Source organism: Alexandromys fortis, unplaced genomic scaffold (assembly GCF_014885135.2).
Source record: "Alexandromys fortis isolate MF-2015 unplaced genomic scaffold, M_Fortis_MF-2015_v1.1 scaffold_34, whole genome shotgun sequence".
NCBI lineage: Eukaryota > Metazoa > Chordata > Mammalia > Rodentia > Cricetidae > Alexandromys > Alexandromys fortis.
In genome coordinates this window covers 1,904,135-1,929,725 of record NW_026067933.1, presented here as the reverse complement: position 1 = coordinate 1,929,725, position 25,591 = coordinate 1,904,135, and the positions used below count along the sequence as shown (strand labels likewise).

The 25,591-nt window shown below is 39.9% G+C and overlaps 1 protein-coding gene across 1 annotated transcript in view; it reads right to left on the bottom strand.

Annotated features, from left to right (window-relative positions):
- The window catches only part of Wasl (WASP like actin nucleation promoting factor), a 49,616-nt gene extending 27,251 nt beyond the window's left edge, over positions 1-22,365 (bottom strand). Inside the window, exon 1 of the mRNA XM_050145906.1 lies at positions 22,145-22,365. Within this exon, the coding sequence (XP_050001863.1) occupies positions 22,145-22,252 (108 nt within the window). The 5' untranslated portion in view covers positions 22,253-22,365. The remainder of the gene's footprint in view (positions 1-22,144) is intronic.
- Between the last annotated feature and the right edge of the window lie 3,226 nt (positions 22,366-25,591).

The following is a 25,591-nucleotide window of genomic DNA, read 5'->3' as shown; positions in this document are numbered from 1 at the left end:
CTCTCCCTTTTCTATAGCTAGAAAACAAGTTTTTCATCTTTTCCCTCTTCTGCCTCCATCTAGAAGTTTGTTGGATTATGGAAATCCTCAAGTTTGGACTGGAAGTTTCAGGGAATTGAGGTGGTCTCCTAGGGTTTCCAACTCAGCTCACCAAAGGTTAGCATTAGGAGCTAGGATTTAAACCCTGACTAACACGAAAGGAAAGAAGGCTGACAACATGTAACTACTACTGCTTCTCCCATGCATTTCCCATGGAAACAATTTGGGACAACAAAATGGGAAGGCAGGCACTGTGGCTGCTGGTAGAATTCGGTTATTGCAGAATTCCAAAGTCAAATGCTTGGTATCATTTCATCATAAATTTTATCACTCACACAGTCCACTTCCATTTAATAGAACAGTGATATAATGGTATTTTTCCTTCTGAATCTTGAATTTGTTTTTTGTTAAAATTGTTTCTTATGCTAAATAAATGTTTACTTTATATTTAATTTTGATACCTTTTATTGAAGAGTCCCTCCAAAAATTGTACACACTTCAAGACAGAAAACATGCATTGCCTTAAGACAAAAACGATGCCATCAGAAAACAGGATTTCGTATCTAAAGAAAAAACATTTTCCAAAGCACACTTAATGATGACTCTCAGCCCCAAGAGACCTCACCTACTTAGGGAAACAGTAGCCAGGGATTTCAAAATCAACTAGATAAGGGCAGGCAGGAGTGTCCTTTGGGTGTCTGTGGGAGGGGATTCTTCCTACTTGTGCAAGAATCTTTTTAGTGATTACATTGCATTTGTTTAAATGCTTGATTTGTACTGGAGGCTCAAAGCTCAAGGGAAAATATCTTTTTGTTTCAACATTAAGAGTACTTTGCTACTTAGCAGTTAAATTAGAAAAACACTTATTACTGAGTCTTTAGCTGTTTTCTTGGCAATTCCCACCCACAGACATATTCTTCATTCTTGTTTCCATTTCTATTGAGCATCTGCTCTGTGACATGTGGAGTTGCTGTAGTTAATGGCAAAACCACCAATAGACAGCCCTTCCCTATTGATAGCATGTTTCTTTCTGTGCAGGTGCAATAATATTCTGACTTCTACAAAGATATACCCGGAGGAAGTTTACTTATTAGGTAATCTCTTCCTCAACCTAAACTTTTAGTAACTCCCCATCTAACCCAAGTTATGTATGAACCCTCTACCAATCCGGTGGCCCTTATTAAAATGAATTTCCATATGTCTGACAAGTACAGAGTATGTATAAAATGATAAGGGAAACAATTAGCTTCGAATCATAAAAATATTATGCCACAGTTCCATTCTCACGGAGCTTAAGATACAAGAAATTGTACCGGGTCTGTCCTCCCCAGGTATGTGCTCCTGCAATGCCTGGCATCATCTTTATTACCCAATCCGTTCGCTTAGGTCTCATTACCAGATTGTCATCTCCTTGAGCTAGGGGCCCTACAGGCACACAGCAATGCAATTACACAAAGGTTCAAAGAAATATTAAAAGCAAAAAGCATTAGTACTTGACCTACTGAGAAGATACCCAACAAAAGCCTGCCTAACAAGAAAATTAATCCACTCCAATCACAAGACATCAGGAAGTTATGCTACAGCCCTTATCTGCTGCTTCCTTGTCTCACTGCTGCTCTAATGAGCAAATCCACTCAAGGCTGACTACTCTCTGCCTTATTTGTAGCCTGCAAGGAGAGCAGTAACCTCAATTCTACTCTTATATGTCTCCTGACTCAAGTCTGGGGCCACCTGCTCCTATGCATGTCTGCCACCACCCGAAGGGGTGAGTGATCTGGTCTCCTCTACAAACAATCTTCTCTACCAAGAGATATTTGAGGTGACCCCCTGCCCCAGGCCAGGGGCCAAAGTAGCTGCATTCTAAGCTTCACTGTTACACAGACAATTCCTGTAGCCCTGGGACCAGATCTTTTTAATAGGCCTTTCAGTGGAAGGGTACTTCTCCTTTGGTGTGGTGGTTTAAATGAGGCATGTCCTCCATAGGCTTGCGTATCAGTTTAGTGGAATGGTTTGGGCAGGTATAGGTGGTGCAGCCTTGCTGGAGGAAGTATGGAACTGCTTTGAGAGTATACAGTCGTGTCCTACTTCTAATTTGTTCTCTGCTTCATACTTGCAGCTAAGGATGTGAGCTCTTGGCTTCCTGTTCCAGCCACCATGCCTGCTGCGATCTACTACGCCTCCCTGCCAAGATGGACTCATCCCTCTGAAATCAGAAGCCAAAATAAACTCCTTCTTTAAGTTGCTTCTGGTCATGCTGTTCTGTCACAGAAAACGAAAAAGTCACTAACAGTTAATCAGTAACCCAAAATCTCTGGCCATGGCAATTCTCCCGTGGCTCTGAAGGTCTGAAACAGGGTGGTCCACTGCTCTTAACCTTGAAGGAGAGGCGGACTTCTTTTTCTCTGTTTTCACTGTGAGCAGCAGGGCAGACACTTTTTATACCTGTTCTACTTTCATTCCTATTGCTGTGGAAAACACCATGACCAAAAGCAACTTAGGAAGAAGCTTTCTTTGGTTTACAAAAGGTCACAGTCCACATCTATGAAAAGCCAGGGCAGAATCTCCAGCAAGACCATAAGCAGAAACCATGGGGAACACTGCTTGGGGGCTTGCACACAGGTCCATGCTAGCTTTCCTATATAGCCCAAGACCACAACTACCCACAGTGGGCGCTGGACCCTCCTGCATCAATTAACAATCAAGACAATCCTCTACAGACATTCTCACAGGTCAATCTAATCTAGGCAATTCTCTCAGATGACCTAGACTATATCAAATTAACAAAACTAACAAAGACAACACCCCTACAGTGTGGGGAGTGAGTATACCCCACTATGAATGAGCACTCACAACACAGGCATTGTCATGTCAAAGATTCAATGCCTCAGAAGGCAGTGGCCTTTCCTGGTCCTGCTATAAATGGTGACAAACAGTTGCCTTTTAGCTAAAATCAGTATGTGATGAAGCCACAGCTTCCTGGTTCTCCTATAAGGCTATTGAATCCCTACAGAGAACACCCCCACCCCCACTTCCTTGTTCAGGTAAAGTAATGAGCATCCAAACAGCGAGTACATCTCCATCCAAATGCATGGCCCACCAGATCCCAGCTTGATGTTACGTGTGCCTTTCTTAATCTCCTACAACACCCACAAAGATGTCTGTCTTTCTTAATCATCTACCACTCCCAGTACAATTTCTAGACTCTGCCACAGAGGCTAGAGCACTGTAGCTTCTCTTCTTCTGGCCAGACCTCCTGAGACTGATTTTGTTCATCCAAGCACTTGGCCAGGACAGCATACCAAGTTCAACAGTTCCTTCTCCAGATGATGCGCTGGCAAGCCTGTTAAGTCCCATCACGGGAATTCCCAGATCCCTTAAGCTTCCTGGGCCAGCTAAGGAGGCATTTTAAAGCATAGTTCTCTTTTTATGGTTCCCCAGAGCTTGTCAGAGTTAACAAATGATAGGTAGGGATGGCCCTGTGTTGCCCGTGCTCAGTTCCAAGAAACTACTGAAGAAAACACCTCCCAATAGTTGCCTCAAATTGAGTTGATGACTCTGTTGGAGAAATGAAGAACAGCAGCTAATGGACAAAACACAACTCTCTCCCAGGAAGTTTTCACAGCCTGAATTTTGTTCAGAAAGAGTCCCTAAACACAAAATAGAGGTGTCTTTGTCACTAACTCTGAGCAGCTAAATGATAAAACTGAGAACAGTCAATGAAAAGTAGCTATGACCTGTTATTACCACAGAGCTATCCAGTCTCCGCCCCCAGTCCACCCTTCAAGACTGTCCTCCTTTGCATGGCAAAGACTGCCTGGTGGGCTCGCCTAAACAAAAGAGGATAGTTCCCACCCATACTCTCTCAGAGGCAGTTTTGCTATGTCTTTACTGCTACTTTCTTGCTGCATCCTCAACAAACCTATAGACAGAGCAAGAGTGTGCAAGAGAGAAAAAAGAAGTGAGAATTCTCCTTTTATTAAATCTTTCCCAGGGGATTGGTTTGTTAGAGGATTAAAGTTAGGCTAAATTTTTAGTGGGCAGGAAATAATAAGAAATAGATGAGACAAAGAGCTATCACAGTGAAATAAACATGCTCAGAAAGAAAACTAATTTCACTTGGGGGAAAAATGATGACCACTGGTACAGTCAGGATTTTCACACCAGGGACAAACACTAGTGATTTCTGAGAACAAAAAAGGCACAATCAAGAGCTTCCTCCACCTTACAGCTATGTCTGAACTTGAGAAAATACAGGCAATCATGCTCCAATAATACTTTTTATAGTTGGGCAGCAAAACCAAAAAACACTAAAACTGAAGTTTGTAAGGGACGAGAAATGTTATAGAAGTAAAGTAACATACAGTATATATAAAAAAAGAGTTGCAACTGGTCACCAAGAACCCTAGAAGGTCAGTCATCATGGTCAAAAAAGAATGCACCCAAGAAACACCATTATAAGATAGTTTGTGTCCTACAATAAAAAAAGGACTTTGGACCAAGTAAATATTGCATAAAATGGATAGTATCCAAGTGTGTACACAGACAATGTAGTCTTATCACTTAAGTGTTAAAATGAGTTCAATGAAGTATTTGGTATATTTAAGTAAGGGTAAATATAGGGTAACCCATTTTAGATCATTAGGGATTTAAAACCTTACATTAATTTAACTCTTTAAACCTTAAAATTACCCAAGATTATAGATACAATAGAAATTTTCTCTATGACGGAGAAAAAAATATTTGCTTAATACATCAAACAAACCAGTTTAGCTATACTACAGGATATTATACAGTGGCTTTAAAGGAAGGAAGGAAAGAAGAGAGGAGATTATTTAGGATAAAGGTGGTTATGTGAAGAAAGATGTAAAACGAAGGGCAAGAGTATGCTAACAAATGTACAGCAGATGAAAGAAAGTAAGTCATTCTCATTTGCCCTAAGTAAGCAAGCATAAAGGTGAAACACCTAGTTCTGGGTGCCACCCACCTACTCCTTTTGTCTGTGCACGTGTCTAAAGAGGGAACAGTTGAGGAATGCAGACTAACAGAAAAGATACTTGGCTAATTTTTAAATACCTATTTTTGCTTTTAAATCAGGTGGATGTTTTAGATTTCTAAAACTTAATGGTCCGTTCAAGTCACATCATGATATTAGTCTTGAAAAGACCATATTTCTAACTGCAATCTAGGAAAATTTTATATAGCTTTTAAGCCACATGTTTAGAAATTAAAAGTGAGGATTCCTTAATGCCATGCTATGTAACCAAAGAGGCATCCAGTCACAAGCAAGCTTTGTCTTCTACAGGGAAAGGCTCATCTACAATAAAGGCCATATATTTTCAACTCTTAAGTGTGATTTAACCAGCACAGTTAAACTTGTCTTTGTATTCTGATTCTGTATTTGTCATTCTATGTTCTCTAACTCTCTCAGACAGGTACCTATGTGTTATATGTATAAACACGTTTAATTAATTTATGGGACTTCCATATAAACAATCAGAGTGGGAAGAAAAACAGAGAAGTGAGGTTAATCGGAGCAAAAAACAAAATAAGAGAATCGTTACTGGCACTGAATAAGGGTAAGGACTTGCTTTCTTCACTCCTTTTCTCTTTCCATTCAGGTCAGTTCACCTCCCAGGAACTTGTTCTAGCAGGGATGGGTGTGGAAAGTGATGTAGGGAGCTGGTGAAGGCTCCACTGATCCCTGCTGTTTGATTCAGAGCATCCCAGCCTTCTCCTGGTGCTCAAGACTTACTCTTCCTGTTTTGGATTCCATGAAATCCTCTGGAGACCAATAAATTCCTTTTTGATTAAGCCAGTCAAAGTCAGTTTCATTATTTGTTTTTTTTTTTAAAAAAAAAACCTTACCTAACACTATACTTCTTAAAGACTTCCTAAAGTACACATTCTTTTACTTCTGAACTCAAAGAAACCAGAAAACAAAATGCCTTTGCAGCCTGCCTATGCTGTTTAACTTTACTTGCATTTCGTATTTAACGAGCAACTCTAGAAAGAGCAAACGTCACACAAGAAGAAATTAAAACAGATGTGTAGTAAACAACAAAAGGGAGTGGGTCTGACATTCAAATTGCCTCATCATAGAGCCCACAATGCTGAGCACTGTTCTACACCAACACAGAAAATATTTATCGTCCTACTTTCTAAAAAGGGATTAGAAGATTTCAGTTCTCCCCTAAACTGTATACCACTTACAACGAGACCTGAAATCTCCCCTTCCTCTGGCCAGAGGTATCTTAAATAGCTCCTCCAGAGTAACTCTACTTCCAGTGTATTGTATTTCATGATTTCCTCTTGCCTGTTATCTATTAATATACAAATTCATGTTCAAAAATATAACAGGTATTGTATTTGATTTTTAAAATGTGTTTAAAGGAAGAAAATGAACTAACTGAAAACCATGTCATTTTGATTTTCTTTAAGTGGTGCTGGGTACTGGACCTAAGATCTCAGGCCTGTTAGAGAAGTGCAATGCCACTGAGGAGACATACCCAGGTACAGAAAGTGTCAATGCAGAACATGAGATATCTCCTGTTTACCCTCAGGAAGCATTGCTTTTAATTTGTTTTGGGGTATTTATAAAAAAGAAAATGAAACTACTTCTTTGAAATATCTTATGACTTTCTTCTTTACAGAATCCCAAATAAAATTATTAACAACTATTTGGACTAGAATACTTGTATCATTATGAGATACTAATTGTATTTTTTTAAGGCACTGGTTTCATACAAGAGGAAACTAAAACATGTTTATTAATCTTCTCAGTCACAGATATAAAGACCAACTGAAGAGAATAAATCTTAAAACCAAACAGACTCACAATGGAGTCCACAATTCTACACAACACAGAAAACAATAACAATCATAACCACATAAGGTTTATTTATCCAGGAATACAAACAGTCTCAGCATTTTAAGTCTTCACATTAACAACAAAAGAACAAAGAAAAAAATAGTATTGTCATCTCAGTAATGATAAGAAAATGATGGGGCAAAATTTAACATCTACTCATAATGAGAGTTTCCTCAACTTATGGAGAAAATCAGAGCAGCTTTAAAATATAAAACTGAAGTTTCAAGAGAAATCATAAATCAAAATTGATAGATTAAACTTGAACGAGAGAGACCTTTTGATTAGAAGAGGTGATAATTCACCAAACAGGGTGACCATTCAATCTAAACTAATTTATAAAACTCACAAATGCTTTTCATTTGATCAGATATAATTTGCCAAAAAAAAAAAAAAAAAAAACAAAAAAAAAAACTCCCCAAAGTCAGGGTTGGGGAAAGTTTTGTTTTTGTCTTTTCAGGAAATAAAATTCATCATCTTGAGGAATTTAAAGACCTTTGGACAAATAAGCAGCCAAGAAGGGAGAACAACTCGGAAAAAATTACCGAGAAAAGAATAATCTGACCTAATGTGATCTCTAAAGTCCCCAAGAAGATGATGGGATCCCACAATGATGACTCCAGGACAGGACAATGACACTCAAGTGACAAGCACCACCTAACGCCTGGTTTGGGCTACAATCTGCTCACAACAATGTTGAGGTGCCTAGTTGAGATGGTCCAGCCTCACAGGCTACTCTAGCCAGGACTTGGGATGAGCATGCACTTTCCCATTATGCAGAGACTGAACAACAAATGATACAGCTCCCTCTCCCAGGACTTGACAACCCCAAATTTTTCTTTTCAAAATTCTCTTAAGATGCCACCACCCCAAACAGCAGGAAATAAATTTAAAAACATGATGCCCACATTCCCAAGAGATAAGGTGAGTGCTTTTTTTGGTTGGGTTATGGATATTATCATTGTTTAGTGTGGCTAGTTACAAGTTGTTATTAGTACTGAATGAACTAGCAAATAGAAAAAACTTGAACCCCACAGAATTCTTTTTCTTTACTCTCTATGAAAAGAAAAAGGTGAATCATAAGACTAAACAGAAAAGTCCAGGCTCACAAAACTTCTAGTAAACTGTCATTGTGAGTCCAGCACAGGCCAAGCTCTCTTAGCAATAAAAATAGTCCTTATGATAATTAAAATAAATAGCCAACTAAAAGACATCACTGGGACAACCCAGGTAAGACACTGTAGAAGTTCACATTTCTAAGTGCTGTCATATGTTCAAATACACAAAGAATAGCTAGAAAGCATTACAAACAGCAGACAAGCCAACCAATAAAGAACCAAATGGCTAACAGTCATATGACAGGGTATTCAACACCAGTAGTCCTCAAGAGAGTACAATTAAGAGTCACCTGAGAACATCCCACATTCATTATCAGCAACCAAATCACAGCACATACCAAACGTTGAAGACAAATTAACTCAAAGTCACTGAAAAGTCAAAATTGGCAAGGCCACTGGCTTTATAAAGATAAAGTCACATCTACCCTTTGAGAACACAATTCTTTCAGGTACTCACTGGAAACAGAAGATGTGCATAAACAGAAGAGTGTAACAATTACGGCAGCCTCTTCTGTAAGTCAGAAACACTGTAAGCATCTAATTCAAAACTATAAATGATTTAAATATGAGAATAGACATATCATGGTATATTCATCAAGAAAATATTGCCAAGCAAAGAATGAAAATGTAGGTAGTAACAATTTCAAAATATGCTGAATGAAAAATGTCTAAGTAGCCAAACAAAGTTATAATGACAGGAAAAGAAAACAACTGAACAGAAACACAATTTGAAGCATTAAATACTCTTAAGCTTATTTTGAAGGGAATAGTTACACAGTATATCACTTGTCAAATTTAATATTTAACATCTGCATATTTACCTTATGTAAATTATACCTTAAACTTTTGCACGTGTGCAGTATGCATGTTTGCATATGTGTGCACATGGATTCCAGAAGTTGACTTTGGGTGCCTTCTTCAATCCTTTTCTATTATATTTAAGAAGGCAGAATCACCCAGAGCACCCTGAGCTTACTGACTCAGCTAGTCTAGCTAGCCAGTTTGCCTTGGGGATCGTGTTTCTCCTGTTTCCATCCCTCATGTCTATCACCTCCACCAACCACACACACTTACACCTTAGAGATGGGATTACTGACAATCCAGCCCACCTTTTATGTGAGTAGTGGGGTGTTGTGAAATATTAGTTTAAGATGTGGTACATTCATTTATGCTGTGGAGCATTTCTGTAATGATACAAAGATGTGTTGCATTCTTTTATGTTGTATTTGTTTAACTCTGAAAAGCTGTGTTACTTTGCCTGCCTAACACACCTGATTGGTCTAATAAAAATACTGAGCAGCCAGTAGCTAAGCAGGAGAGAGAAACAGGCAGGATGGTGAACAGAGAGAATACATACAAGGAGAAATCTAGGGAAGAGAGCAGGGAGTTAGAAGAGGAGGAAAGACCCTAGGGCCCAGGCACCCAGTCAGCCACAGAGTAAGAAGGAAAGAAAGATACATAGAATAAAGGTATAAAGCCCAGAGGCAAAGCAAAGTTAAAGAGAAACCAAATAATTTAAGTTAGCAAAGATGGCTAAAAACAAGCCAAGCTAAGACCTGTATTCCTATGTGAGAATAAGTCTTCTTGTATTTATTTGGGTGCTGGGTGGTGGGCCCCTCAAGAGTAAAAACAAACAAACACAAGAACAGTGGGAATCCAAAACTGAACTCCAGTCCTGATGTTGAGCCGTATCTTCTCAGGCCCCACTTTTCTGTCTTTTTTTTTTTAATTGTCTTTTGTTCTTTGGAATCTTTCTATGTAGCTCTGGCTATCCTATGACTTGCTATATAAACCAGGGTGGCCTCGAACTCAGAGAGATCTGCCCACCTCTGCCTCCTGAGTGCTGGGATTAAAAGTAGCACCACTATAGCCAACCTGTACAACTTAACTTTTAAAATGATGAGCAAATCACAGAACACTGATCACTTCTTTGTTTAATACATCCTGTTTCAAAGTAACTAACTTATAGAGAAGTTCCATTTAACAATATATTAACCTATTTTTACTTCCTTTTTAAAAGAAATATAACTCCTCACTTATCAAAAAATGTACAAACTTGATTGAAAGTATACTACTATATACACCTCATTTGTCATTTCATTTGAAAATTAGGTTTCTCTAAGAATGCTCACAAAAAGCATTTTTGGCATTTAATGAAATATTTTGAAATGCACACCATTTACATACAGTAAAATAAAATTGGTCCTTATATTTGCTTGCTATTATAGGGGGCTTAGGAACTATCAAGAACTACAAAGCACATACTAGAATGTCATTGTAAGAGGCACAACTTATCATGCAGCACAATTTGGCAATGTAAAGTCAAGTTTTAAAAGTTCTTTTCCTTTAACTAGGCAGCCCTATTTCTTGGAAATTATCATCGTAAAATAAATAACCGATGTCTGCCATACAGTGCTACATGCCAGTAATCCCCACAACTTGGAAGGCTGAGGCAGGAGAGTTACAGGTTCAAAAATAGCTTTCACCAAACACCTGCTCCCTGCCTGAAACATGCACTTATACTGTTAGAATGTATGGACTTAATGTTTTCCCCAGGAAGCATTAGGGCCACATGATAATTATGACCTTTGTCAGTGACATGGTCACTGACATGAAATAATGTCCATAAAAGAATGAATGGATAAGTGGCCTCCGGATTGTGTCAGCTGAGAGTAAGTGCATGTGTGGGTAGTCATTTATTTAGTAATTCATGTAAAACAAAACCTATTAATATGATTTGGACAAAAATATAAGTACTATTCCTGCATAAGAATTCATAGGTTATTACTACTTTGATCTTGACTTTACTCTGCGACCTACCTAAGTATGTACTACTCGGTAGAAATGATAGGTAATAGGGGATTTCCAATGTTTAAGGAGTTATTGTGTAAACAGAGCAAGTGAAATTAGTTTTATCAAACTTTATTTAAATAAAACCAAAGTTCCTACAATGCTATTAGCATTAATCAAGCGCAATAATATAGCATGATGCACTCTTTCTGTACTTTGTCTTGCAGTCCAGAGAACATCTCAGTTTGAATTTATCACCTTTCAGCTGTCTAGCAGCCACATGGCTAGTCGCTACCACCAGGCTATCACAATAGTGAATCTTCAACACTGAGCACTGTTTTTAACATGAAAAAAGGAATTTTTAAAATAAGTCACTTGACTGCTATCAGAGCCTTTCCCAAACCTCACAGCTGTGTATTACATAACTTTCTGGATTACTTTAAGCTGTTTCCTAGCACTCTGTGAAGAAGCTTGTTTTTAGAAACGAACAGGTTGGGCTGAGAGAGCTTATGGAACAATACCAAAAGTCAGCTTAAAGAGCTACACTACCACTGAGTCCTCTGGTAATGTACAAGGCCATGCATGAAACTAATTCTGATCTCCACACAGTCCAACAGTGGATGCCTGAGCCAAATTCAAGAGCACTGGCTGGGCATGTATTATGAGCACAGTTTTGGGACACAAATAAAACTATAGTTAGAAAAAATTAACCAAAGAGATAAAATCCCCACAAACTTGCCTGTACCTTTCTCAAAACATAGAAAAATATAATATAGATAGGTTCAAATGGTAAGAGTTCCCTAAATGTGCTTCAAATAATTGTAAGAGTTCATACTGAAGAATGTTTTCTCATGCGGGATAAGGACAAGAATTACAATGAACTGTCTTCAGAAATCATGCAAACAGTAAAAATAATGGAAGTACTTATAATGTTAGGGAAAACATCCTCAACCTAGAATTCTGAATCCGGCAAATTTTCCTTTAAAGGTAAAGGAGAAATAGTTTCTCAAAACAAATTAAGAGAATTTGTTGCTAGTAAGACTGACGTACCAGAAATGTTAAAAGTTCTTCAGAGTAGGAAAATAACAGGACCACTATCATCATTAATTTTTACTGTCAACTTGCTGAGACTTAGAATCTTCGCAAAGGGCAGCCTAACGGGCTCAATGGGTTAAAGGCACCTGCTGCCAAGCCTGAGGACCTGAATTCCATCTCTGGGACTCACATGGTGGAAAGAATAAACAGACTCCCTAAAATTGTCCTCTGACCTCCACATCCACAGGGGCACACTCACCATGTCCCTCTTCGCCCCCAAACACAAAATAAGTAAGTAAATGTAAAGAAATTAGAATCTCCATAGCAACATACCTCTCCCTAGGTATGCCTATGAGGTATTCTTTAGATTAGGCTGACTGGAGTGTTATCTGCCCTAAACATGGGAGGCTTCTTTCTATGGGCCAGGGTCTCCAACTACATAACAAGGAGAAAAATGAGCACTAACACTCTCTGTAAACCCACTACTATAGGCGTGAAGACAAGCTGATCTCCAGAACTCACTGACTCCCCAGTTTAGCCCAAATGATGAGCCCCTGAATCCGTCAGTCAAAGTGACCTCTGACCTCCATACACACACTCACATGTACACAGTGTATGTGAATGTGTAGTTGTATAGATACATAAAATTTAAAAAAAAAAAAACCTTATAAAAATTTAAGGAAAATTAAACTTTAGAATAATTGTTATTAACTAAAACTTCCCAAGCCTATAACAAAAGCAAGAACATAGCTCAACAGAAATTAGAAGTCAAGAAAAATTGGTCTTAGTATACAATCAGTAAAGGACTTCATATTGTATTCCAAATATTAAAGCTACAATAAGGTTAGACATATTACAGAAACATGAAATAAGAACCAAATGAAGCTTTGAAAAATAAGAATATAGGCCATAATCAGTTTAATAACTGCTGCCTTATGAAAACCTGGAAAATGCAAAGTAAGCACGGGGAAATAACATAACCAGAACAGAAATTAATAAAGCAGAAAACAAAACTGTAAAATCAATGGAACTAAAAGCTGATTACTTTAAAAGATAGTAACCTTGATAAATCTTTCACCAGAATGACTGGATGATAGACATATGTTGCTGAAGAGTCTCTTTAACCAATTCAGAAGCCAGGCGGTGGTGGTGCACTCCTTTAATCCCAGCACTTGGGAGGCAGAGGCAGGCAGGGATCTCTGTGAGGTTGAGGTCAGTCTGGTCTACAAGAGCTAGTCCAGGACAGCTAGGGCTGCTATACAGTGAAAAACAAAAACAAAACAAACAAACAAACAAACAAACAAAAAACAACCCAGGAAAGGGTGAGGGGAGACACAGAGCAATCAAGACAGGCCATCTATCTGTTGATGGCCATGGTACATATAATTTGTTATTCTACCCTACTTTTCATCCATTTAAGACCCATAATAATGATTTTTAAAAGGCAAGAGACAGATATATCTGTTCTTCATAAAACTGCCTAGTGGTTCCTTTTAGATAAAATGCAGAATGCATATGTAGATATACACAAAAAAAAAGATGGGACTCAAGGCACTGAGAAGAGCTTAAAGTGGAGCCTAATCATACTAGGAAAAACCAGAAGGAACCTCTGTTAACTCTGGGCAGAGCAGTGTGTGTATACATACATGTATGTTTAAATACTATTTAAACAAGCATATCTGAGCAATACTCTTATACTTAAAGACTAGCGCCTAAGAAAATTACAAAATGGTAAAGGAGATTCAGAGTTTTAATTATCAACTTGGCACAATCCACAATCACTTGAGAAGAGAATCCAGATGAGATTGTCTAGATTGGTTTGGCCTGTGGGCAAGTCTACTGGGATAGTCTTAATTATGTTAACTGATATGAGATTAGCTGTTTTATCTATCTACTGACTTGACTCCCCTGCTATGATGGTCTGTAATCGGAAATAAATTCTTTTCCCCTAAGAATGCTTTTGGTCACAGCAACAAGAAGTGAAACCAACAGGAAACCTCAGAGTATCAATTCTTTCTAATTAACCTAATCCAATGCTATTATAAATCAAAACAACTATTTTCTGATGTGATGGGTAGAAAGAGCATAGTTTTACTGCGTATTAGGTACAAGCAAAATGAAGTATGAGGACACACAGAGGTAATAACAGCCTTACTCTAATCCAGCTGTATCACCACTGCAAAGTTACACTCAACTGAAACTGGTACTAGACAAGCAGCAGGCAAAAGAAACAGAAGAGAATGTAAAATTAGCTTTAAGTACACCTGGAAACTCAAAGTACCATTTCCAAAAGGTAAAAAATATAAATTAATAAATCTATTTAATTAATTAATAAACTTGATATACAAGTATTTACCCCAAGGTCCTAGATGTGGGTCTTGTTTCACCAATATTTCTACAGAACAGACCTGGGACTCCCTCCTTTTAAACTTCCGATCTTCTCTCCAGCAGCACTTTTCCCCAGCCCCAGCACAGGCCACCACCATCTTATTCTGATTACCTCCCATACTACTGATCACGCATGATCAGAGGTGGAGGCTACAGGAAACCCCTGGTTATTTTGAACCTTCAAGAACCCTACAGCTGCCTCTCTCTGGGCAACAATTTCTTTCAGACAATGTAGTTCTAGATGAACAGGGCCCTTACTCCTAAAGTCCTGTGAAGAAAAGATGGCTCAAGATTGTCTATACAAGATGCAAAACCAGCTCCATAGCTGTGCTGTTCAGGAGATACAGAAATATCCTCTAGATTGAATGGGGTGAAACTGAGCCCATGGGAGTGATCCTGGGAAGAACCAGAGCTTTCTGGATCTCTCATCTTTGAGATTTCCACAAGGGCTACTTCCAGATGAGGAGATGAAGCTTATTAAGAAGACAGTGCTGTCCAGGCCCAGCTGTCCCTGGGGAAGTCTAAGAAGCACATCCGCAAGTACTACCAGAAGTCCTGGACTCTGGAGCAGTCAGCTGATGCCTGAGTCTCTCCTGCCACTACACAACTTTGTAAGCTTCCTGGAGCCAGTCACTCCCAAACCTTGAACCAAATGAAAATAAAACTTTTTTGGGGGGGATGTAATAAGGTAATACTCATAGGAAAATTTAAGATTTTTACAGTGACCACAAGCATCAAGATAATTTTAGCAAAAGGTAAACAAGGTTCCAAAATAGTATGATACGAACTATTATCGAGTACTTCTTCCAAATCACTAAGAGAAAAACAAATGGCCTAAGAACAATATGCATGCTCAACAGATAGATGTTCACTTTCACAAAAACTACAAATAAAACAATGAGACTCTTTCACGAGTAAGACATTTTCTAAATACCCGGTGCTGAGGAAAATGTAGTTTGTAGCAACTGCCTGGAGGGCAGTTGGCCGTTATCTACCCACATAGTACTTTTGATGGTGTGGCCTAGTTTTCTTCCTTATAACTTATTGGATATAAATACTGAAAAGAACACATTTGAATGTTTATTACATTACTGAACCTTTCTTTTGAAAGTCAAAATACATACTGATGTTAACTAGAACTGTGTCCTCCAGAAAGCTACTTTGCAATCCTAACCCTCTTATCTGTGAAGGCAATCCTACTTGGAAAAGAGATCTTTACAAGTATAACCAAGATAAAATAAGGTCATTACGGCTGGCCCTAATGCAATATGGCTGCTGTCCTTTATAAATGGAGAAGAGTGAGCACACCATGCCATGTTATTTGTACAGGCAGAGACTGGCATCAAGGAATCTTAAGGATTGTCAGTAACTGCTATACACTAGAAGAAATAGACTCATTCTGTTTCTCCAGAAGGAACAAACCCTGCTAGTACTTTGATTTTAGATTTTTAGGTCCAGAACAATGAGAGAATAAGTTGTTCTATAAACTACCTGATTTGTGGTATTTTGTTATAGCATCAATGCAGACCAAAAAATTACATATAACTGTAACTTCATAAAAGTAATGATATGGCATTAAATGCAAGAATAAAAAGAATACAATAGGAATAAATGGACAAGGAAATATACCACTAACATAAAAAGGTTAAGATGCACAATATGTAAAATACCACTTTTTGGGTAAACAAAGCATCTCTTTTTGAAAAATCATTGTGATTGTTAATCTTCATTGTCAACGTCACCGCATTTAGAATGATTTAGGGAGAGACATTCTGGGCATACCTGTGAGGGCATTTCCAGACCGAGATAGGGAAGAACCATACTAAATGAGCAGCAACATCCAGTAGGTTGGGGGCCCCCAACTGAGTAAACATGACATAAGGAGAAAGCAAGCCAAGAAATAGCATGTGCTCACCCCACCCGCACTGCCTCACTGGTCTGCGGCCATGCCTTCCTAAGATGGGCCGAAACCGTAATCATTCTGTTCCACGTGCAGTGTCACAGCAACCAGAAGTAAAATGCCATACCTCTCTAATATTGGCCAAGGCTAACAAGAACTAGACTGTCCCCTCAATAACCCTGAAACCGAAACTTCTATAATCAATACTATGGAAAAGATTTAATTTTTTACAATGTGAAACTACAGATCTGGTAAGGACTTTGTAAACAGTTCTAGCTTCTAAGGTAAAAGTTTAACTTTATAAATAAAAACTTAAACTGTTACTAAGCCTATAGCTTTGTGATAATCCCAATACATTGTTATGTGTTTCTAGACTTCTTTCATTTCCCCTTTGTGTCAATCTAGCAAATCTCAATGGGCATTTCTTTTACAGATATGATATGGTCTTCAATAATAAATTAAAAACAAGACTAAATGATTACTACTACAAAGAAACCCTAGAGTCTAGAATAATGAATTAAATGTTAGTAATTAAAATATGAACTTACTACATAATTCTCACCTGACTCTACTTTCTAAAGTGAGTTTTCCTGACTACTTTTGGCCATCCTAGGAATACCAAACCTGCCATATGCTAGGCAGTTTACCACTGTGTCACACACTTAAAACAAAAAAGTGAAATTGGAGTTTTCTATTTGTTTTCTCACTATCATTTATTACCATTAAAATGATGGAATCATCTACTACTTCTACTAAGATTGACAGTAATGCAGCAAATAAACATGATTTTAATTTGTTATGCAGCATTTGTGAATACAGCTGAAGACGCCAAACAGCTTCTAATAACTAATAACAGTTAAAGAATTACTATTTTAGATTATTAGTAAGCCAGTAAAGACTTGGTTACAAATAGCAGTACAGACTTTATAAAGGTGAAAAAGAATTTTTATAGTAAAAATGAACTGCATTCATAATACTAGGTTATCACCTGCTGGAAAAAAGCTGTGGCTTCTAGACCTCCAAAATAATATATGATACAGTCTAACTATCTGCTCTTTTAAAATTATTTTTCTACCTAAAATTGAAAAAGCTAACATCATACTTGTGTTAAAATCATTTATTTAAAATCTATGGAATATGCACAGAAATAAGATAAATGAAATACTATCAGCATGTGTTTCATCTGAAACTTAGTCTTCCCAATTTTTATAAACTCGAAATAAATCATGCTTTACGCCCTAAAGGTTAGGCTGTGATGTACATATTAGCAATCCCATAACTCTGGGGCTGAAGGCAAGAGCTAGGAATTACGCGCAATCACGCCAACATTGCAAGCTTGGGGCCAGACAGAAACCTTTCCTCGATAAATAAATAAAATACATATTCTGTTTCTGAAGTCTACAATGCTGGTTTCATGACTGAAACTGCTCAGCAGCACTACAGGTGGAATTGTCCTCTTCAGAACTTCAGCCAACAAATTCCAGCATGGTTGATAAAAAAAAAAGTCCTAGCCAAGCCTGGTGTATTAGTCTAGTACACTTCATTTTATTTCTAGACTGGGTAGGTTGGTATTAACCATTAAGTAGTATTTTTACACTAAATAAAGGATAACTTTTATAATTATGTATTTTATATAAAATACTCAACACTGTCCCATAATAGAATGGGAACTAGCCAAGCAGTGGCAGAACTAGTAGGCAGGGATGGGCTTAAGAGGACACAGTACGGAGCTTCAGAAACTCTTCAGAGGTGGATTCAAAAGCTCACCTTTAGAGACTTCATACTGAACTAACTGTAAACAAAATTGTTAGAACTGATTTACCTAAATCAAAGCAATTTTTAACCCTAAAATCCCCTTATCATTTTACATTAGGAAATGTAAACAAACACTGAATAGTATCAATAACAACATTCTTCATACGCTTCTATAAATTCCTCAAGTATTTCATAGGTGGCAGCACGATTTATCTAACTGTGGAATTCTTTAAACCCTTTAGTAAGAGCCTCTTGGAGATCCAGATGCTTGAGTTGAGAACGCACCCACTCTGAGAACTAAAAATGACCAGACTTACAATGTAGCTTATGTTCTCCCCAACTCTCTGCTCACTTAGTCCACACGGCATCATACTTTGGTGCTCACCTTCTTCCTACACTATAGGAGGGCATTTTTCACGGCTGTGTATTACAAATGACATGAAATTTTCTTTCCTCACTCCTCAAGGTCAAAGAATTTCCCACTTTCATTCTACTACTACTGCCTTAATTCAGGTCATCTTCAAGAAGATTATCAGGTCTCCCTCTATATGTATTTAAGAACTGCTACACACACAGGGGGTGACTTAAAACAACTGTCAGCCACTCCTACCACCTATATTAGCTTAGCAGGAGAAGGAAACCTAATAAAGAAGGACTGAACTCCAGATAACATCTGCCAAGAGTATGAAGTTTTTCAACTTGATCAAGCAGTAAGAAATGCTGACCAGGTTCCTTAGGCTGAATCAAATGAGCAATTATAATTACCCAACCAAGAGTATTCGCTCACCTGTGAGAGATGTAAAAACTACAGAAAAGTATCAAGGCTTTTTAGGTCCATCTCTCAGAACTGTGTACAAAGTCAGGAAACACAATTTAACTAATGGAGATGAGTAATAAAAACAAGGGCCGAGAAGTAAAGGAAATGAAGGTTAACACTAATTAATAAAAAAAAAAATTCTAAGAAGCACTAACAGTGAAAACAAAACAGAACCAAACCAAACAAACAAACAAAATGGCAGGAAAAAAATGACAAATCTTCACCATCCTCAATCCTTTCAGAACAAAGAAGGCGGGAGAGAACTAGCTACAGGTTTTCCTCTCCCCCTCTCCCTACTTATTTGGGACTACACAAATTAAATTCCACGTGGCAAGAATTACACAAGCAAACTATCACTCTGCCTGAAAGTCAACAGACTTCACAATTAAGATAAATGAATCCTGCTGGGCACAGTGGCACACATCTTTAATTCCAGCAGTTGGGAGGCAGAGAGGCAGGAGGTCTCTGAGTTCAAGACCAGCCTTATCTATAGAGCAAGTTCCAAGACAGTCAAGGCACAGAGAAACCTTGTCAAAAAGATAAGTGAATCTTGCTCTTTAAATTTGAGACAATACTCTAAGTGATAATACCATTAGAACTATAACCCAATGTTAAGTTACAACACATATTCACATATTACATTTAACTTTAAATGAAGCCCTAATATACGTAAAGTCTAATTATTAAAACTATACCATAGCAACAGATATCTAAGATTCACTTCCTCCATAAAACCAATCGTTTCCAACTGATGAGATACTACTTATCTCCTCTCCCACTCTCCCCTATGGTTCTCATCCTCTGATAATAGGTTTTCGGGTAGTATATATACTTCTGACCAACACACCCACTTCATGAGACAGCATTGCAATTTAACATGTAGGAAAAGCAAACCTAGTTTGCTATCTCTAAAATTTGCAATCTCTAAAAGCATTAAAGAGCTTGTCTAAAGAGACCTTGAGCTCAAACCCCCATTTCCTGACTGCAGTTCTGCTTGGGACAGGAACTTAAGCATTGACTTGCCCATCACTTTACAGGCTGTTTCCCTATCAGACACTAAATTCCCTGAGGGCAAGCATCAATTTTGATTTTTTTTTTACCTCAACATTCAATTACTCAATACACTTTTATTTGATGAAATGAGGAATGAAGAACTTGCTTAAAATCTGGCACTATATAACTAGTCTCATTTCTTGACTTCATAGATTGAGCTCTGAATGTATGCATCAGCTTACTACATTTGATCTGTCCTAGAAATTTATTGCCTGGTTTATGAAACAATGCAATTCACTGCTGTTTTAAACAACAAAGAAGAGAGCAAAGCTTATAAAGATTATTCCAAAACATCCATTTTATATCACTCTCTATTAAACCAGTCTCCCAATTTTCACAACAATTTCATCTTACAAGACAAGGCAACAACAATGTGGTTTTAAATTACTACAATTCAAAAGGTGAAGCTGATTAATAATGTACGATGTAAAGAAATTGGGCACTGACCAACTCAGCAAAAACACTTGTGCTTACTGTGAGCCATGCTATCGTTGTCTATCAGAATATATCCCCCGTGTGTCATTTCCTTGAAACCCTGGGTAAACACTACACTTAAGCTCTGAGCAATGAGTACACTGGCACATAAATGCAATGCCCTCCATGCCTGAAGTTCACCGGGCTGGTATGTGAACACACTAAGCTACTTAATGTTTGATAGACTGTATGCTAAATGAAACCAGCAAAATTGACCTTTTCCCTGCTTGCAGGCAGCTCACCTTAAAAGAGCTGGAAACATTCCTAAACCGAAAACACGCAAAAAGTCATGCTTTGTTAAGAAATTTACACTACAGTGAGATTAGTCTTATATAAAATTGAAGTAGTTATTCCTTTAACACCACTTTGATAACCAAATCATTAAGGGGAAAAAACCTTCTCCAAACAACATGATGTAGTGGAAAGTACAAAGGGACTGGGCACACAGTTCCAGTTACATTCCCAAATTACTGTGTGACTTGGGGCCAAGGGCTCCATTTTCTCAGCTGTTTAAAATACTATATAGGGGGAAGGACTTTCTTCATCTTTAAAGTTGACTCCCCCATCTTTTTTTTTTTTTTTTTTGAACCACTGCTTGCTACTTCTGGTTGTGGACTTAGTGTTCTTTAAAGTCTCAATTTTAGAACAAGAAATACATCTTAAGTCCAATGGAACGATTTAGTCTGCAAAAGTAGATACAAAGAGTAACCTCACGAAGTTAACAATTAAGCCGGTAACTTTCCAGAAATTGTCTACTCTTAATTTCTTAAGCAGGTGTAGTCTGATTTGACCTATCCAGCACTGCTAACGAAAAATATATCATGATCCCGCTCAGCTGAAACTTCTCTGGGTGTTTCCTGGGTTCCACACTCAGCAGCGGCTGCTAGCAAGGGGCCATCCAGCAGTTCAACAATCTCCGCAACCCGCCCCCTCCCTTCAACTCAAAAGTCACCTAGGCAAGATCAAGATAACGCCTGAACCAGGGTGAACCTTCCCAGCCCTAGAAGCGCCTGCAGCCAACGTAATGAATGCTTCCGTCAACAACACACATTCCCCTTCCCACAGAACTGCTCGCTCCCAATCCGCCATCTGGAGTTGGGATTGGCCCCACGGACCAAACGCAGAATCAGAATCACTTTTGACCCCAATAGTCAAGAACTACTACAATTTGGGGCTTCTTTACACATGGTTGAGCGGTACCCCTTCTTACCAATGTAAGGGGGGGGGGAACAAAACAGTGGGGCGTAGAGCAGAAACTAGGCCTAGGCGTGAACGCTGGAGAACTAAACCCTGTTTCTTTGCAATGGGGAGCAGGCGCATTTCCTGCCCCTAGCTCTGATCCGGCGTCTGTGAACCTGCACTCCACTTTATCTTCTCCTGGAATCCTACAGAAGGATCGAAAGTCCGATGCGCTTCTCCCCCCCCCCCCCCCCCCCCCCCCCCCCCCCCCCCCCCCCCCCCCCCCCCCCCATCTATCCACTCCTAAAACCTCTAGCATTGTTAGGGAAGACAGCCCAGATCCAGAAGTAGGAAGTAAAGCAGGGGCCAGTGCCGGGATTCCGTCCTGAGATTAAGCTGCTGGTGCACGAAGAAAATTCCCTTGTGGTCTAAAGTTTGAACCTGCAGCAAGGGCGCGGACCCCGACTTGAACTTCTGGGCAGGCCTGCAGAGGTGACACTCCCTTGTTCTCCTGCAGCTCGGGGAGGCGGCTCCCGGCCGGGCCGGCCTGCACCCGGGGAGCAGGGCGAGGGCAGCACCAGGGCCCGGGGAGGCTGGAGGCCTGGCCCGCAGCGGGACCCCGGCCGCGCACCGCGCCCGCCCCCTTCTCCCTCCTACTCTCCAGTCCCCCCCGCCAGCCCGAACCCGCCACGGGACGCTGAGGGTGGCGACGGGGGGTCTCGGCCACTGACCACACATTTCTTGCCGAGGAAGGAGAAGAGCGACTCGTTCTCCTGTGGGGTGAGCAGCAGGGAGCCCACGTTGGTGACTCTCCGCGGAGGCTGCTGGCCCGAGCTCATGGTGTCGCCGGTGGGGTGCAGCGTCCAGGGCTGTCTCCTCGGGAGGTGGGCGAGCACTCGGTCCCACTCGGGGTGACAGGGACGCGGGCCGGCAGTCACAGGCACAGCATCCCGCCGCTCCTCCGGCGAGCGGAGGCCGAGGGAAGGAGCTGACGGCGGGCGCCCTGGGACCGCGTGCAGACGGGGAAGCTCCCGGCTCCCTCCCGGCTCGGCTCGGCCCGGGTGGTCGTTGTCTTCGCACTCCGGCGGCTGAGCTAAACTCGCAGCTCGTCCACTCCTCTGGCGGCGGCGGCGGCGGCGGCGGCTGCCGCACAATCCAACATGGCAGCGGGGGCGGGCGAGACCACGGGACGCGGGACGCGGGGGAGCGCGCCGGAAACGCGGCGCGGCCGGACACCCCCGCGCTTGGGCGAGCCGGGGGCGTGGCCTCCCGAGGCCCCGCCCGCTTCCGGGAGCCGCGCGGCCCGGGCACCGCTCAGCCTGGAGGGGGTCTTGTCGCGGGCTACTCTCCCGGGGGCCGCCTCGCGCGTGCGCGGACTCAGGTCGAGGCCGGGATGCAGAGTCAGGCGCATCGCCGAACCGGCCGTCTCCCCATCGCGATGCACACCTTTGCGTCCGGTCTTCGTGGCCGGTGTTTGTCCGGAGTGGGACTCTCAGGCCGCCTGTCAGGTCTAGGTGGAAAGATCAGCCGGCGGGGTTTCGGTCTGAGCCCTGTGCCTCGGGATGCTCGAACTCAGTGCAGGCTGCCACCGGGGGCGTAGAGGAACAGACCTTTGCTGGGATCTGGAAAGACATCTTCATAGGTGTCCAAAACCGACCCACTTACAAAGGCGTCCTCTACCCGTCTGGCGGATCTTGTGGGATAAGTGTGTGTAGTATTTACACTCGAATTTTCCCACGAGCCCTGCCTGAATGCCACTTTTTTACTTGTCTTGTGAATTGGAAATTACCCCTCTACGTTGTTCTCTGTCTTGAATTCCAAAGATCTTGTCTATCTGTTCAAGATAAACATATGCATTTGGGAATGTACAAGGCTATGCCTTACCTGTTCTATCTATCCTTACAAGCTAATTTCATGGTTCTGTTTTCTAGGCGCTGGGACCAAGGCCTGATGTGTATTCAGCCAACTGAGCTACATCCCCAGCACAAGTAAATACTGAGAATTCTTCATTACGGTGTTTAAGAACATTAAAGGTTAATATAAAATAATATGGTTGAATGAAAAACTAGAAAACCTTACTAAAAAATTTGGAATATAGAAATGATAAATCAGATTGCAATGAATTATATAAAATGTACATTCTTGATATTAAGGATTCAGTTTCTCACATAAATTGTACTAATGATGTTTGCTAATTACTCAATTTCAATTATACACTTACATATTAAAATTTTATGACAAACTCTGGTAAATCTATGATGGCTCTCAATACATGGGTAAACCATTATCAGGGAAGTGAAAACATAAAAGTTTCAAGGCTGCCTATAATGCCCATAGTCAAACTGGGTGACCAGGAACAAATCTACAAAGGAAGATGAAACCATATACTCTTAGGAGTACTCAAATAATATATAGATATTTCAAATCATCATTTTAAGGGGAAATTAATGTTTAAAAGTGGCAAGACTTTATAAAAATAATTAGGTTTTAAAAAGGCACCAGTAGTGGTGCAAACCCCTTTTGAATCAAGAGCTAACAAAACTGGAAGTTGCTAGTTTATGTGTTATTAAAAATGTACCCTCTTATTAACTGAAAGTACAGTGAAAACCGACCGACATCATCAGAAATTCTTGGAAAATGATTCATCCCTGACATTTTCAAACCAGCTATCTTTTGTATCCAAAAACTTAGGCTGAAGTTGGCTCAAGGAGAAAGTTCCCCGTTAGACCTTTTAAATACATGCATGAATTGCCTTTCTGTCTCAGCTTCCTCATCTGTATAATGAAATTACTCCTTCATAAGGATAATAAGGAAGGAACAGTTACACCTACTTTAGAACTGTAAAGTAAGATAACCTGATACACAGTGATTACTCAAAGCCTGGCTGCCATTTACCTTCATTGCTTATGATCTGTTTGTTATATGGGGCTTTGAGTAAAGCATTGGTTCTCAACATGTGGGTCCTGACCCCTATGGAGGTTGCATATCAGATATTTACATTATGATTCATAGCAGTTGCAAAATTACAGTTATGAGATAGCAACAAAATAGTTTTATGGTCACCACAACATTCAGAACTGTATTAAAGCACCACCACATTAAGAAGGTGGAGAACCGCGGGTGTAGAGGATCAAGTATTGAAGTATATATTTTTACATTCATTTTATCTAAGCCTGATTCTTCAAACACTCTACAGCTTTTCACAGTTATCAAATTTATTTCAGTGAGTTTGGAGTATAATTTCTCTTCCTTAGTGATCAGGCTACATATTTTGCCAAAAAGGTTGTTTTATCCCATTATGCTAAAATACCCAAACTGTTGATACAATAAGTCTATATAGGCCTGTTAATTAGTACAAGCCAAGAAGCGAGGACGGAGCCCAGAGATGCCTGCTTAAACTGTGCAAGGTCCTGGATTGGTCCTCTTCACCAACAAAGAAACAAGCCAGGAAAAGCAATTTAAAAATATTTTGAGAGTGTCTGTAGGAAGGTGGTATGGGAGGGGCTGGAGGGAGGGAAGGGAGAAAGCGATGTAATTCTATTTTCATTTTAAAATATGCACAAAATTAGAAGCAATTTTTGAGCTAAAAATGCCATCTCTCATAGACCACTGAACTGCTTTGGAAACAGATGTGAGAGAAAACCAAGAAACACTCTGGAAGGGCAGGTGACTGGCAGTAGGAATGTGTCTCAGAACTTGTGAGAGACCTGTGGAGTTCCAGTCATTGCACACAGTTTTGCTAGCCTGCATTTCTTGTTTGCATTGCCTGCCCTTTTCCTCCTCAGGAAATCTTTATTTCTTACTTCAGTACAGCTTTCGTTCACCGTTGTCTGTTTTCTTTAGACTTGAAGGTTAAAAATTAGGATGATCATCATGCTTTTCTTTATATCTTCCACAAATTTTTTTTTAAATATTTATTTATTATGTATACAGTATACAATATTCTGTCTGTGTGTATGTCTGCAGACCATAAGAGGGCAGCAGACCTCATTACAGATGGTTGGGAGCCACCATGTGGTTGCTGGGAATTGAACTCAGGACCTTTGGAAGAGCAGGCAATGCTCTTAACCACTGAGCCATCTCTCCAGCCCCACAAAATTTTAAGTATGGTAATTTGTTCACAAAATTACAACTTCAGTTCTCATTTTGACCCCTTTATTTTTTCTCAGGGCTTTGCC